Below are 14,631 nucleotides of genomic sequence, written 5' to 3'. Positions count from 1 at the left end.
TTAAATTTAGAATCTGCTAGGAAACTATGTTAATTGTGCATAAGACAACTTCTGAGTAACCACTAAAAACGTGAAAGACAGATAAATAGATGGCATTGCCTATCCGCAGTAGAAGAAAGTTACGGAATAAAAAAAAAAATTCTTCATGTTAAAGGAGGAAAAGGAGAAAGAAGGGAAAAGAATGAGGAAGAAGAGGGAGAGAGATTGTGAGAGGGAGAGAGGGAGAGAAGGAGAAGGAGAAGAAGAAGAAAGAGGGGGAGGGGGAAGGGAAGGAAGAAGAAAAACGTGGCAGGAAGGGAGGGAGAGAGAGACTGCTAAGCAGGAAACAATAGGTAAAACAGCAGAAACATGTCAAAGTATCAAAAGTCACTATAAATATAGATGGCTTAAATTTACCTTTTGGAACAAAGATATTCAGACTTGAGTAAAGTAAAGACATATCTGCGGGGAGGAATTTGTAGCCTTAAGTAAGATCAAGTGACATTTTATGGAAACTTTTTTTTTTTTTTTGTGGTACGCGGGCCTCTCACCGCTGTGGCCTCTCCCGTTGCGGAGCAACAGGCTCCGGATGCGCAGGCTCAGCGGCCATGGCTCACGGACCCAGCCGCTCCGCGACATGTGGTATCTTCCCAGACTGGGGCACGAACCCGTGTCGCCTGCATCGGCAGGCGGACTCTCAACCACTGCGCCACCAGGGAAGCCCTATGGGAACTTTTATCACTTTGCTCTCTATTGAATGAAAATCATTGGAGAGTGCTTGGAAAAGAACCAGAAAACAAAAGCAGAGAAAGCAGAAAATAACAAAGTTTAGAGTACAGATTATTGAAAGAAGGAACAAACAAAAATTGCAGGAATTTACTAACCAATTTAAAGGCTTGGTTTTGAAAAGAATAATAAAATAGTTAGACCTCTAGCAAAACAACCTTCCCCCATGCATTATAAAAAGGAAATTAAAAATACGGTAGAAATTTTACAGATTATAAAGAAACTTGCATCCAATATGAAAAGTTAGATAAAATGGGTAATTTTCTAGAACATAGGAATTATGGACATTTGCCTAGGAAGAATTAGAAAATTGGAGTTGTATATAAAATAATAGTCTAATACCTCTCTAATCTCTTCACACTCGCTGTCTGCTTACCTCACCTGCCCTTTAAAAAAGAAAAACCAGAAAGGTAAGTTTACAGTTAGTTCCTATCCTATTCAAACTGTTCCACAGTATAGAAATCATGGAAATCTATCTACTAATTTTGATTATTGTTAGGGTGGGGGATAGACTAGGGTTACTGTTATGTGGATACCAAACTTGGGCAGAGCTGAGGCAACTATAGGCCAGTCTCTCCTATGAACATAGATAGTAAATAGTAAATGAACTGTTAGCAAAGTGGATCCTTTAGTACATTATAAAATATGTAATTACAGAAGAAGTTCTATGGATGGCAAATAAGCCTATGAGAAGATGCTCCACGTCACATGTAATTGGGGAAATTAAAATAACAATGAGATATCACTGTACACCTTTAGAATGGGCAGAATCTAGAACACTGACAATACCAAATGTCGGCAAGGATGGGGAGCAACAGGAATTCTCATTCATTGATGGTAGGAATGCAAAATGGTACAGTCACTTTGGAAGAGATTTTGAGCGTTTCTATAAAACTAAACACCATCTTACAATGCAATCCAGCCATCACACTCCTTGGTATTTACTCAAAGGAGATGAAAACTCATGTCCACATAAAAACCTGCACATGGATGTTTATAGCAGCTTTATTCATCATTGCCAAAACTTGGAAGCAACCAAGATGTACTTCAGTAGGTGAATGGTAAATAAACTGTGGTCCATCCAGACAATGGAATATTATTTAGCACTAAAAAGAAATGAGCTATAAAGACATAGAGGAACCTTAAATGCACATCACTAAGTGAACAAAGCCAGTCTGAAAAGGCTACATACCATATGGTTTCACTATATGATATTCTGGAAAAGGCAAAACTGTGGAGACAATAAAGAGATCAGTGGTTGCCAGGAGTTGTAAGGGAGGGAGGGAGGGATGAAATGGCAGAACACAGAGGATTTTAGGTCAGTGAAAGTACTCTGTATGATACCGTAATAATGGATACATGTCATGTAATATATTAGTCCAAATCCATTGAATGTACAACATCAAGTGAACCCTCATGTAAACTATGGACTCAGGTGATAATGACGTGTCAGTGTAGGTTCATAAATTGTAACATAAGTACCACTCAAGTGGAGGATGTTGGTAAGAGGGGATGCTGTGTATATCTCTGTGCCTTCTCCTCAATTTTGCTGTGAATTCAAAAATGCTGTAAAAAAGTAAGGTCTTAAAATCCCCACCATTATTGAGTTTGTTCCAGTAATGCAGGAATCCTGCAGCCTTTGAAAATAGCAATATAACCATTTTATATGGCATTTTATTCAGGCAACAGGGGAAATTTTTCAAGACCGTTGCCAAAGAAGCCACATTCTTAAAAAAAACAAACCCACAAACTTTTGTTAGTTCACCTACTGTATGATTCACCCATGTAAAGTATAGAAGTCAGTGGTTTTTAATATATTTAGAGTTGTAAATCATCACCTGAATCAACTTTAAAGCATTTTCTTCACACCAAAAAAAAAAAAAATAAAAATAAAATAAAACCTACAAAAAAACAAGCAACAGCAAAAAGCTGGTATCTTTTAACAGTCACTCCCCATTTCCCTCCGGCTCCCATATCTAGGCAATTATCAATTTACTTTCTGCTTTGATGGATTTGCCTAATATGGACATTTCATATAATATGTTGTCTTTTGCAAGTCTGGCTTCTTTCACTTGGTGTACTGTTTTCAGGGTGCATCCATGCTGTAACGTATCAATACTTCCGTTTTTTTATTGTCTAATAATATTCCATTTTATGAATGTACCTTGTTTTGTTTGTCCCTTTATCAGTTGAGTGACAGTGAAGCTGTTTCCACTTTTTGACTATTACGGATAATGCTGCTATGAACATTTGTGTACAAGTTTTGTGTAGATATATGTCTTCGTTTCTCTTGTGTTTATACCTAGGATTGGAGTTTGGGGGTTATATGGCAACTTTATGTTTTGCATTTTGAAGAACTGCCAATCAGTTTTCCAAAGTAGCTGCATCATTTTACATTCCCACCAACAACGTATGTGTTCTTATTTCTTCACATCTTCACCAACACTTATTGTCTTTTTTATTTTAGCCATTCCAGTGGGTGTGAAGTGGTATCTCATTGTGATTTGAATTAATGACTAATGATCTTGAGCATAGCTTCAGCTGTTTATTTGCCATTTGTATATCTTTTATCACTATTTGCCCATTCTTAAAAGTTGGGTTATTTTTCACTGAGTTGTAACAGTTCTTTATATATTCTAGACACAATTCAGATATATGACTTGCAAATATCTTCTCCAGTTCTCTGGGTTGTCATTTTAATTTTTTGATAGCTTTTGAAGCTTATAAGTTTTTAATTTTGATGAGGTCCAATTTATTAAATTTTACCTTTGTTACTCATGTTTTTGATGTCACAACTAAAATTTCGTTGCCAAATCCAAGGTTATGCAGAGTTATCCCTATGTTTTCTTCTAAGAATTTTTTAGTTTTAAGTCTAAAAATTAGCTCTATTAATCCACTTGAGTTAATATTCATTTATGATTTGAGGTAAGGGTCCAATTTCATTATTTTGATGTCCTAGCACAATTTAGTGAAAAAACTATTCTTTTCCCATTGAATGTTCTTTTCATCCTTGTCAAAATTAATTAACAATAATGATGGGCTTATTTCTGGACTCTTCCATTCCATTAATCTATACATCTAATGCCAGTACCACACTGTTGGTTAGTGTTGCTTTGTGTAAGTTTTGAAACCAGAAAGTGTGAGTCCTTCAACTTTGTTCTTCTTCAAGATTGTTTGGGATATTTGAGGTCCCTTGAAATTCCATATGAATTTTGAGATCAACTTGTCAATTTCTACAAAGAAGCCAGCCAGGATTCTAACAGAGGTTGAGTTAAATCTGTAGATCTATTTGAAGTGTTGCCATCCTAACAATGTTAGTTTTCTGGTCCATGAATATGGGGTGTCTTTCCATTAATTTAGGTATTCTTTAATTTTCTTGGAGAATGTTTTGTAGTTCTCAGTGTGCAAGTCTTAGAGTTCTTTTGTTAAATTCACTCCTAGGTTTAAATTTATTCCTGCTTATAATGGTGGTGTTTTCTTAATTCCATTTTCAGATTGTTCATTGCCAGTGTGTGGACATACAGTGGGCTTTTCTGTATTGATCCTGAAATCTGTCTCATGGCTGAAGTTGTTTATTAATTATACTATTACAGGACTTTTGACAGAACGTACTAAAGTGATTCTGAATTTCATGTGGAAGGGATAGCTAGCTGAGAGTCAGGCAGCTTCCTAAATCCATGTCTCCAGTAGCCCCCCAAACAACTCAAAGCCATTAGAAAATAAATGAACCTACAGAAATACTATGTCTTCATGTAACTAGCAAAAATTTAATGCTTTTTGGATACAAATACTAAAATTTGTATACTGTGACAAAATAGAAATCCCAGGAAAAAAATATTTTATTGTTTATAAAAGTGCAAAGGCAATTCAGTGGAGGGAAGGATTTTTTTTTGGTTATTTATTTATTTGGATATTTATTTCATTATTAGATTTCTTTTAGTTATCCCTATAGAAAAAATAAATACGTCAGCCTTTACCTCTCAACAAACACAAAGATTAACTCAAAATGGATTGCAAAGCTAAACACTAAATCTAAAACTATAAAATGTCTAGACAAAGACATTAGAAAAATCTTTGCTAGTTTAGCTTAAGCAATGGTTCCTTAGATGGACACAAAAAGCAAGAATCATAAAAGAAAAACATTTAGAAATCAAACTTCATAAAAATTAAACATTCTTGCTCTTTGAATAAAGTCACTAAGGAAATAAAAATTTTTCACAATTCATACATTGTGAAAAAATATCCACAATTAATTTTTTCAACAGAGAGTTTTGGGAGAATATATAGAGAATTCTTCCAAATACAAAATAAGACATCAAGTAACTCAATTAAAAATGGACAAGAATTTTGATCATATGCTTCACAGGAAAAGATACACAAATGGTCAATAAGCACATAAAAAATTTCCCAATATCATTAGTCAACTGGGAAATGCAACTTAAGACAACAAACAGATGCTGATGCCATCACACACCAACTAAAATGGCTAAAATGAAAAAGACTGACAATACTATTGGTGAGAAGGCAAAGTAATAACTCAGCACTTTCACTCCAGGTATTTACCAAAGAAGAAAGGACATGTCCTTTCCACAGAAAGGCTTCTGCACAAATATCCATAGTAGATTCACTCATAGTAGCCAAAAGCCTGGAAACAACCCAGATGTCCATCAACAGTTGAATGAATAGGTGAAATGTGGTCTATCCTTAGAATGGAATACTACTCACAAATAAAAAGGACTAACTACTGACACATACAGTGTGAATGAATGAATATGAATGAATCTCCAGAACATTCTGTTAAGTGCAATATGCTGGACGTAAAAATGTACCCACCGTTTGATTTTATCTATATGAAATGAAAGAAAAGATTAATTTAATCTATAGTAATAGAAGGCAGTACAGAGGGTGTTTGGGGGTGGGCAAGGGAACTGGGTGGACTGGGAGGGGACACAGAAAAACTTCCTTGGTTGGATAGAAATGTTTTATATCTGATTGCGATGGTGGTTATATCGATGCATATATTTGTCAAAACCCATCCAACTATACCCCAAACGGGCAGGTTTTCATATAAATTATACCTTGTAGTTTTGATTTAAGCATTTATTACATTCTTCACCTCAAGTTCTGATGACTAGTTACTGGAAGTGATGACAAGTGTTACTCCAGTACTGACTGTTAACTTTATCAGCCCTACCAGTGACAGATTTCCAGCATAGGGAAATCTAGACATCCCAAGATAGCTGGACAATAATATAAATGAGAGGAAGAGGGGTTTTCAGATCTCGTCGAGTCAGTGGAACATTTAGGCTCCACAATGTCACCCTGGAGTGACACTCTGTTACATGACCATATCAAATTTAACAAGACCAGATATCTTTCTTTTACTTTCATCATCAATTCATAATTAATCAAAATATGGCTATTAATAATGCATGCTAATAATATGAAGAACGTTTTCTCCATGTCTTGTTTCTTACATTTTATATTCTTATTTTTTCAACAGTTCCAGGAATCCCTCAGAATATGAGGTGTTCTAACTTCAGTGCACATAAAGGATGGGTTACCTGGGAACCACCGGAAAATGTTTTTCATACGTTCACTCTTTGTTATCGGAATCATTCAGGTAACTTTTATAGAATTTAATTCCATATCAGGAAAGATAAATCAAAAATTGGAAAGCGCACTCCACATATGGATGGAGCTAGTGAGCCACGGAGCTCTCTACACTACAACCGTGACGAGCATCCTGTACACCTTGGTTTTAGAACTACCTCCACTCACTACAGGCTCCGTAGCCTCTGAAATGACTAAATCTCAGAGTATCCCCCAATACTCATTTCTCATTCTTGATCTTCTTAGTTCTAATTGTTACACTCCAAAGCTTAGAGAAAGAAAATCTCTGGAAGATAATACTCATATCTGTTTTCCAAAACCTCATCATTCTGGACTACAAACAACAACTTCCAAAACGTGCCCCAGCTGATATACACAAAAAATTGGGTGAACAAAAATGAACATATGCCCACTTAGCTACAGAGTTTGATGGCAGGTGGAATCTTGGAACATAGGTCTAGTTAGCATTAACTAACTTCTGCAGAACTTGTGCAGAAATAAAGACAGCCCAAAAAATGTGCTATGACTAGTTCAACCATTGGCCTAGTCCCTCCAAATGAGACACTATTTAAGAGGCCAGACATCTCCTGGACGATGTGAAGTATCTAAAATACTTGTAGAAAACAGTGGGGACCATGGACCACCTCAGAACAGATTCAGCACACGGAATAGCCCACTTGTCAATCTTTTACCTGTAGCTTAAAGTAGTATTGAGTTGGACATCTCACAGAATTCCATCTCTTTGTTTGGTGCGTAGGAACCAGACATAAATTTTCAAATTTTGAAAAGTAGAAAGCCACTTATCTCCAGTGTGTTATTTTACATTTTGATAGCATATTGTTTTTGCTTGTTGTTTGAATCTTAATAATCAAACTACTACAGCAAAGTTCAATACACATGTAGTTTTCAAATTAGCATAAGAGGACTCAAATTCTATGGAGAAGAAATACAGGCAATGTATTTGAGGTTATGGTAATTTGAAAAGTTATGTCTATGAGAAAGGAAAAATGGAACTTACAGGAAGATGAAACATGGAAACTACAGGAAGACAATCTGTAATCTGACATATTACAGGAGTACAGTCTGCCTCACTGGACACCTCTCCTACAAACTTTCTTTGCTTGGTTTCTGTGTGAGCACATTGTTTTGTTTTCTCTTCTCTTTTCTGAAATTTCTTCTCACTATCTCTTTCTGTATTCCTTACTTTCTATATTCTCTCTCTACTATGGAGTATTTTGTATGCCAGAATATATGGTGGAAATTTATGGAGCAATATTTATTGCTTCTTTGTATTCTATACTATTTAAAAAACCTGTATTTGAATAATTAGGCTTAGAAGGATGTAATGTGTTAGTTACTGCAGTCAGATGAGTTTTTGTTTGATTTTTGCAATGAGTACAGCTCCTTCTTATTCAGTGCTACCCAAATTTATGACTCTCCAAATATAACACTTGAATAGAATGGGTGGGGAGGGAAGGGGCAGGTAGGCAACATCTGGCTCTGTGTGTCCTCTCCAAAAGTTGGTTGGTAACTAACTGAACTCAGTCTCCACTGTGGCTCATGCACTGACTCTGCTCAAAGGGCCCTTTGGAAACAGCTCATCCCCAGTCCTCTGTCTCTCGTTGCTATCATACTCCACTGCTGGGAAGAGGGCCGTGCTCTGTCTTGTCTTCTGGTTCATCAGGAGCACAGGACATGAGATCCTCTTCTGTATTATCTAAGTCAAAGAGAGATGATCGGAGTATAGCATTGTTAGAACAATTCTTTTAACTACTCTCATTATTTCAAATAAAACCACTATTAAAAATCCATGGGAAGAAAGTCAGTGAACTCCTATGGCAATTTATATTACTTTTAATTAGGTATTAAATTCCTTTTGTTATTCCCTCATTTAATCATCGCAGCGACTCCGAAAGCTGTAGACTAAAAGAGGTAGAAAAATGTAACTGACATTTATTTAGTTTTATCTGCTTGTGGGGTGTTTTTATAGCTTTTTAAGATTTTGTTAAATGTTTCAACAATGACTCTGAGAGGAGAGATACATGGATATGTTCAGAGTTCATACGATTCCCTGAGGATCACAGAACTTAAAATCAATGCTCAAATTCAACAGCTTGGACTGTGCTTTTTTCGCTACTGTAAGTTCATGTTTGAGCATGAGACACCTTGTGCATCTGTAGTATTATGTATTAACTTAAAGTGCCAAGTGACAATGAAGTTTCCTCGGTAATAGGGAAGAGACCCTGAGTCATTGTTGCATTCAAAGGACTATTTCTCAAAAGTTATTGAAACCAGTGTGCACCCTTCCACATCGCAACGTTGTTATTGGAAATGATTTTGTTTATTGCCTTTTTGCTTAAACAACATAAGAGAAAAATTACCTCTTATTTTGGGAGGTAGCAGTGCAAAACCCTTTGGGGATCAACAAGTTTATACTACTTTGCATGGTGTTCAGGAAGATGCTTTAGAGCAGTTTAAACTGGGAAGTTGTTAATGGATTTCCTGAGGTATTTGCTAAAAAGCAAAGAGGTGACAAGTGACGAAGCCAGTATCTATCTAGCCATTTCCAGTGCAACAGGCATGACTTGAAACTAGATGTATCCCTGTCGCCCTAAGGAAAACTAAATTTCATCACTAAGTCTAATAAAGTCTTTACCTGTGCCATTCGACTAGTGCTTCTGACCTCAGGGTCCTGAGGAAAGGTATCCCACATGGAGGCAGAGAGGCTCGTGTAAAATATGTTGACCTTTCAACCAAAGCTTGAAACCCTTGGCAACTGGAAATGAACATTCCAAACCATCTTTCTAAGCACTGAACACTTTGATTCCCCAAACAGCAATGTCTTTTGGAAAAAAATGTGTTGTTCAAAATTAAATCAACAATTTGATTTTATCAAGCTGGCTAAGATGAAAGCATCACAGAACAACATAAATGAAACTCATTTTGATGCAGAATGGTTGTGAGATTACATCTACAATCATACAAAATTAGGTCACTGAATGGAAGCCAGATGGACCTTGAGAACGACATCCTGACATTTGGATTGTAGCTGAGTTAGAAGCTGATACTTGTCCCGACAGCCAGACAGCATATAAGGGGGTGCCACCTGCCCCTCTCTAGAACTCACACCTTTCCTGTCCTCAAAGACAATTCTCACTGGGGACAGGGTAGCTGAGCTGGCGGGTATTAAATCAACTAACTCAGATTTAGGGATTTCTGAGAAAATAGACATTTAACCAGGCTAGAACAGACACTTTATCTCACTTACTGTTTAGCATCCCATGGTGAGGTAGAGATATTACTATAATCTCCATGTCATGGATAAGTAACTGAGACAAGAAATTAGCACGTGCTAAATCTTCCCTTACACTGTTTCTGCAAGTCCATTGGCGTGTCCACCTGGACCAGAGAATTAAAGTGTCCAAGAGGAGGAAAAAGCTTGGCCCCATTGCAGACCCTTGCCCCCCTCTTCTACCCCAGACAATATACATGGCGGTGAAGGGTAAAGCATGGCCTCTGGGACCTCAGTGTCCGGGTTTCATCCTGACTCTGTTGTTCCTTTCCTGTGAGATCATGGACAGATTGCTAATATCTCTGTGGCTCAGTTTTCTCATCTGTAAAATCGGATGACATCAACAGTGCCAACCTATAGGGTTGTGGTGATGGTGAATTAATTCACATAGACCACTTCAAGACATGCTTGGAACACAGCATCGTCTGTTCATTGTTTTTATAACTACTGGTATTATTATTATTATCACTGTAACATGCTTCCTCTCTAACCTTCTTTTAACCTGTCTTTCTTGGTGGCATTTGGCTACTCAAAAATAGTCAGTGGCTAGTGATTTTTCAACTTAACAAGTGCTAACTCATCTGTGTAAGCAAGGTCCCACCTCCCATGTTCCTACCCAGCCAGAGTCTGCTATCCCAGTAGGGCTCATGCCTAAACTAAAAATGCTCCTTCTTTCCTTTGTAAAATTTTATTTCCTCCCTTACACCTACCCAGCCTCACTCATCTTTCAATGATCAGCTCAGGTTCTACTGCCAGTGTGAAGCTGTCCTTCACTGTTTCAGCTCCCATGAATTACTGTAGTGCTCTGATGAATAGAGCAGAGGATACTTAGTTACTGGTGATCAAATGGATTTTGTATCTGAAGTCTATAACAGTGGCTCATACCAAAGTTCAAAGTTTGGAGGTTAAGTATCAGAAAAGGGGTTGCCAAAGTTTTGGAAAAAAGACTTTCATGATATCCACCATGAGCTGTGTTATCTCAGAAAGAAAAGGGATCATAGGTAAACAATATGCTTGAACTTATTAAATACGTTATGTACCAAATTAATGATATGAAACCATCATTTTTGAATATTTGAGTTTATAGTAATCACGGTTGTTCAATGCATTTGCTGATAATTGTGTGTATTCCTGAGCACCAAGGATTTTTCATTTCTCAATCACTCAGTTTGGAGTCGGCTTGGAATGATTTACTGTAGACACTAAATTAAATATGTGCTAATCTTAAATTTTGATGACTTACTAAAAGTTTCCATTTTTTCCCCTGAGAAGAAAGATGCCACACTCTGAATAAAACCACAAATACAATTAATTTGGAATATTTGAAACCTTTTACAAGGTATGAGATAACATTACATGCCTCTGTCAATGGAAGAGTGGAACGTAATGGAACTGATGTGAAATGTGTAGCTGAAACAGAAGCAACACGTAAGTTATAAGCTTTAATGCTTTTTTCTATGAACAGCAAAGTCTAAACCGTTAAAACAACATGTCCACCTTTATGCTTCATTTGAGAAACACACTGACCTGGCACATTTGTTAACATCTAGGGTTTATAATAATTTAAAACACAACAATTTAAAAACTCTCATCCTGGGTTTTCTCTGTATCCTTCAGGTATAATCATAGAATTGTAAGAATGAAGCCTGAGGGCGTATGAACAGGTACAATTTATGAGATTTCAGGCAATTAAGTATCTAACCAACTTAGATAAAAATGCGTTATCTATTGTTTTCTTTATTCTCTAGAAATATCGACTGCCATCAGACACCCAAGAACGCCTCACTCACAAAGCATCCACTGCTTGCATGACCTCATGAAACAATATTTTGTCAGCATTTTCTTCTCCATTACAATGAACTACATACTACTTTATTTTATGTCACATTTTACATTCATTTGGCTCTTGCCCCACCATGGGATGGCTCCATAGATTCCAGGTCCAAAGCTAGATCTGTCTCTGGGGTGAATGTGAACTCCATGAGGTCAGGGCAGAAGAAATACCCCTGTGTAAGGCAACAGCTATGGCTCCAGAAACCCTACCTGGCACCAGGCTCACGCAGAAAAATTGTCCTCTTCAGGACCAGATGTAAAATGCTCTTAATGTCATTTAAGTTCTGGTTTCAAAAGTCCAGGTCCTCAAGCGTTATTATGCTTTTGTTATTTTCCTGAAAGTCTGTGCTATCACAGAAACAAAGATGATTCATTGCTGCTGAAGAAACCAGCCAGGTATCACCAGGGTCATGTAAGCATTTCCAAAAGGAGGACCTGGACTGTTCGTAGGCCTTCGGGGTTTCCCCTCCCTGCCCCTCCACTCCTTTCTTCTCTATTTTCTATTTCTACCCACTCTCTTTGGGGGAATTGCAAAAAGTCTCATAGTTTCAAGTACAGCTTACATGCTAATATTCATCAAATGAATGTGTAATTTATTTTCAGATGTTTTGTTATAGCTTTTTATGTATGTTCTATCCTAACTTCCCCATCTGTAACACCCAAATAAGCACTTAAAACAGTTTATACTGTACACATATATTGTCCAGTAATTTAAATACGCGTTTACCAAATGATTAAAAATAAAATATTTCTTCATTTTGATAGATCCAAGCAAGGTCAAGGACTTACGTGTTTCAAGGAAGACAGATAATAGTATGAATGTGAGCTGTAAACCTCCTGACGACTTTAATGGCCCCAAGACAGGGAAGTACCATTTGATAGTCAGTATTGGAAATAACTCGGCTAAAAAAGAATTACAACAACAAAAGTGCACATTCTCGGTAGAAGGTCTTCAATATTCAACAGAATATACATTTCAGGTAAGATTACAATTTCCATAATCATACATTACTGATATACATTATAGTGATTATTCTGCAGTATTTAAATAATACTAACACCAGTGCTCACGAAGCTCTGATGTCTAATGGAATCACACTTTAAAAGTGTAAAAGTTTGACTCCAAAATTTTCATCTCTAGTACATAATACAGTTGTTTACAACACATATTTTGTTGGATTATTTTTGACCTTTAACGTGATTTACTTATAGCTAAATTATTGCTCCCGTGTCAAGAAGCACAACATTTCATGCACAGTAGATTATTCCTTTGCCACAACTTTTATTCATCTAGGCTAGTTATCTTTACTACTGTTACTTTTAAAAAAATTTTAATACTTTATTTTTATTTTTTATTTATTTTATTTTTGGCTGCATTGGGTCTTCATTGCTGCGCACGGGCTTTCTCTAGTTGCGGCAAGCAGCGGCTACTCTTCGCTGTGGTGCGCGGGCTTCTCATTGTGGTGGCTCCTCTTGTTGTGGAGCACGGGCTCTGGGCACGTGGGCTTCAGTAGTTGTGGCACACGGGCTCAGTTGTTGTGGCGCATGGGCCTAGCTGCTCCGTGGCATGTGGGATCTTCCCGGACCAGGGCTCAAACCCGTGGCCCCGGAAGGTGGACTCTTTCTCACTGCGCCACCAGGGAAGCCCACTAATGTGACTTCTTAAATTACAAACATTTTTTACAGGTACATTGAGATTAAAAAATAGCAGAAATAAATGTAAGGAAATAGCAGTGTACACAGAGAGTTAAAAAGCTCACCCATAAGCTCGCTGTCTACTGATCATATTCTGTGTGTATACTTCTAAAATGGGAAAACTCAGTCTTTTCCTCCTGCTGTAGGGAGAAACCTCAGTTCATTCTATCTCCTGTGTGTTCTTCACTATAAGAAACACAGGGAAGCATTTCCAAAGAAAACCGGACACCTGAAACACTTCACTTCTGACACTTCTGGTCACCAAGTGTGTAAAGGTTTTTCCCCTCATCAAGCAAGTATCTGTGACACCAGCTGGGTGTCCATTCAATTTCGACACCATGTACCCAGAGGTAGCATCAGATTCCACAGGTGAGGGGCTCAGTCCCACGAGATTGGTCCCACCCTATGTCAGAAGACAATGACAAGTAGGAAGTCCCCACCACTTTGTAGCTCGATTTGTCTGCAAATCAGGGGTTCCCGTGACCCACGTCCTTTGGTTTGATTAATTCACTAAAGCAGCTCACAGGACTCAGGCAAACACTTACATCATTTACCAGTTTATTAAAGGTTTTGAGAAAGGATACAGGTGAACAGCCAGATGAAGAGATACGTAGGGTGGGGTCTGGGAGGGTCCCAAGTGCAGGAGCCTCTGTCCCCGTGGAGTTGGGAGTGTATCACCCTCTAGGTGTGAGTGTGTTCCCCAGCCTGGAAGTTCTCTGACCCCAGTACTTCTGGGATTTTATGGAGGCTTCATCACATAGGCATGATAAATCATTAACTCCATTTTCAGCCCTTCTCCCTTCTCAAGAGACTGGGGGAGGGGAGGGGCTGAAACTTCTGAGACTAATCATGGCTTGGTCTTTCCAGTGACCAGCCCTCGTGTGGGAGCTATCCAGGAACCCACCCAGAATCAGCTCAATAGAGTAAAAGACTGTCGCCCTGGAAGTTACAAGGTTTTCTGCAGCTCTGTGTCAGGAATCAGGGTCAAAGACCAAAGACCAAAATGTTCCTAGCGCTCTTATCAGTTAGGAGACACAAGGGTTTGGGGAGCTCTGTGCCAGGAACTAGAGGGAGAGGCAGATGTAGATTTTCCATGATCTCACAAATTCCTTAATATGAGCGCACCGTTTGATAAACCGCATGTTTCATAAGTCACTGTATCGCGAACGTTTTTCCATGTTAAATATTCCGCTACTAGTTTTTCATGTTTGCGTAAGATTCTATCTTACGGCTTTATCACATTCTACTAACTATGCCTGTTTTGACAACAGTCAGCAAACACTCTTACTGGGAAATAACAACATCTTTGAATATGTCTTTTATCATTTCTGTCTGAATAAATTCCCAGAAATGAATGTGTTGGGTCAAAAGGAATTGACATGTATTTTGAGATTTTTTTATGATACTTTTTCTTTTCCCTGTGGAAGTTACCA

At 37.8% G+C, this 14,631-nt stretch overlaps 1 protein-coding gene across 7 annotated transcripts in view; it reads left to right on the top strand.

Annotated features, from left to right (window-relative positions):
* The window catches only part of PTPRC (protein tyrosine phosphatase receptor type C), a 122,528-nt gene that overhangs the window by 71,036 nt on the left and 36,861 nt on the right, over nt 1–14,631 (top strand). For all 7 annotated transcript variants that reach the window (XM_029231319.1, XM_029231325.1, XM_029231322.1 and 4 more), the window contains 3 exons: nt 6,269–6,388; nt 10,943–11,098; nt 12,269–12,483. In XM_029231319.1, the coding sequence (XP_029087152.1) occupies nt 6,269–6,388; nt 10,943–11,098; nt 12,269–12,483 (491 nt within the window). The remainder of the gene's footprint in view (nt 1–6,268; nt 6,389–10,942; nt 11,099–12,268; nt 12,484–14,631) is intronic.

The sequence above is a fragment of the Monodon monoceros genome, unplaced genomic scaffold (assembly GCF_005190385.1).
Source record: "Monodon monoceros isolate NGI ecotype Baffin Bay Population unplaced genomic scaffold, NGI_Narwhal_1 Super_Scaffold_18, whole genome shotgun sequence".
Classification (NCBI taxonomy): Eukaryota; Metazoa; Chordata; class Mammalia; order Artiodactyla; family Monodontidae; genus Monodon; species Monodon monoceros.
The sequence above is the reverse complement of the archived record's forward strand: the minus strand, read 5'-3'. Positions and strand labels throughout refer to the sequence as shown.